Below are 516 nucleotides of genomic sequence, written 5' to 3'. Positions count from 1 at the left end.
TATCATGCTGGGGATATGTAAAAACTTCAGGGTTATGATTACCACAGGTACCTGCTAATCTTTGTTTCAACTTGAGTAAAAGATGAAAATTCTCCACAGAGATGATGGAATTCGGGTTGATGTCAATTTATATATCACTATGATACAGACTGATACTGGACTTCTGAATATCAATATAACACTGATGTCTATATACTTGTGTAATTTCAAATGAAACAAGGTATCTCATCATAAGCTCAATTTGCCTACAAGAAAGTAAAATCACTTATATGAGTGTCAAGTATGTCCTCACTACCTAACCAAATCAAATACAGACAAACAAAACTCTCCTGTTACCTGTCAAGAGCACACTTTGCATCTTCTATTTCTTGTTTAATATCATCACTAATGTTAAACATCAAGCGCTGAGGTCTGTCAAGTTCAATTGCTGGGAGTTTCCTCTCTTTCCCGCTGCTGTCCCTGAAATATTTTAATATGAAGTTGTAATGTCAGATAATACTGCTAATACTCAAAGAC

The 516-nt window shown here is 34.9% G+C and overlaps 1 protein-coding gene across 1 annotated transcript in view; it reads right to left on the bottom strand.

The window, feature by feature from the left end:
- LOC119587012 (carnitine O-acetyltransferase-like) overlaps positions 1 to 516 on the bottom strand; it is a gene marked incomplete in the record, with an annotated part of 21,142 nt that overhangs the window by 13,928 nt on the left and 6,698 nt on the right. Inside the window, 1 exon segment of the mRNA XM_037935759.1 lies at positions 337 to 459. Within this exon segment, the coding sequence (XP_037791687.1) occupies positions 337 to 459 (123 nt within the window).

The sequence above is a fragment of the Penaeus monodon genome, chromosome 22, assembly GCF_015228065.2.
Source record: "Penaeus monodon isolate SGIC_2016 chromosome 22, NSTDA_Pmon_1, whole genome shotgun sequence".
In the NCBI taxonomy this organism is placed as follows: Eukaryota; Metazoa; Arthropoda; class Malacostraca; order Decapoda; family Penaeidae; genus Penaeus; species Penaeus monodon.
Note: the sequence above shows the minus strand (reverse complement) of the source record. Positions and strands in the feature narration are given on the sequence as shown.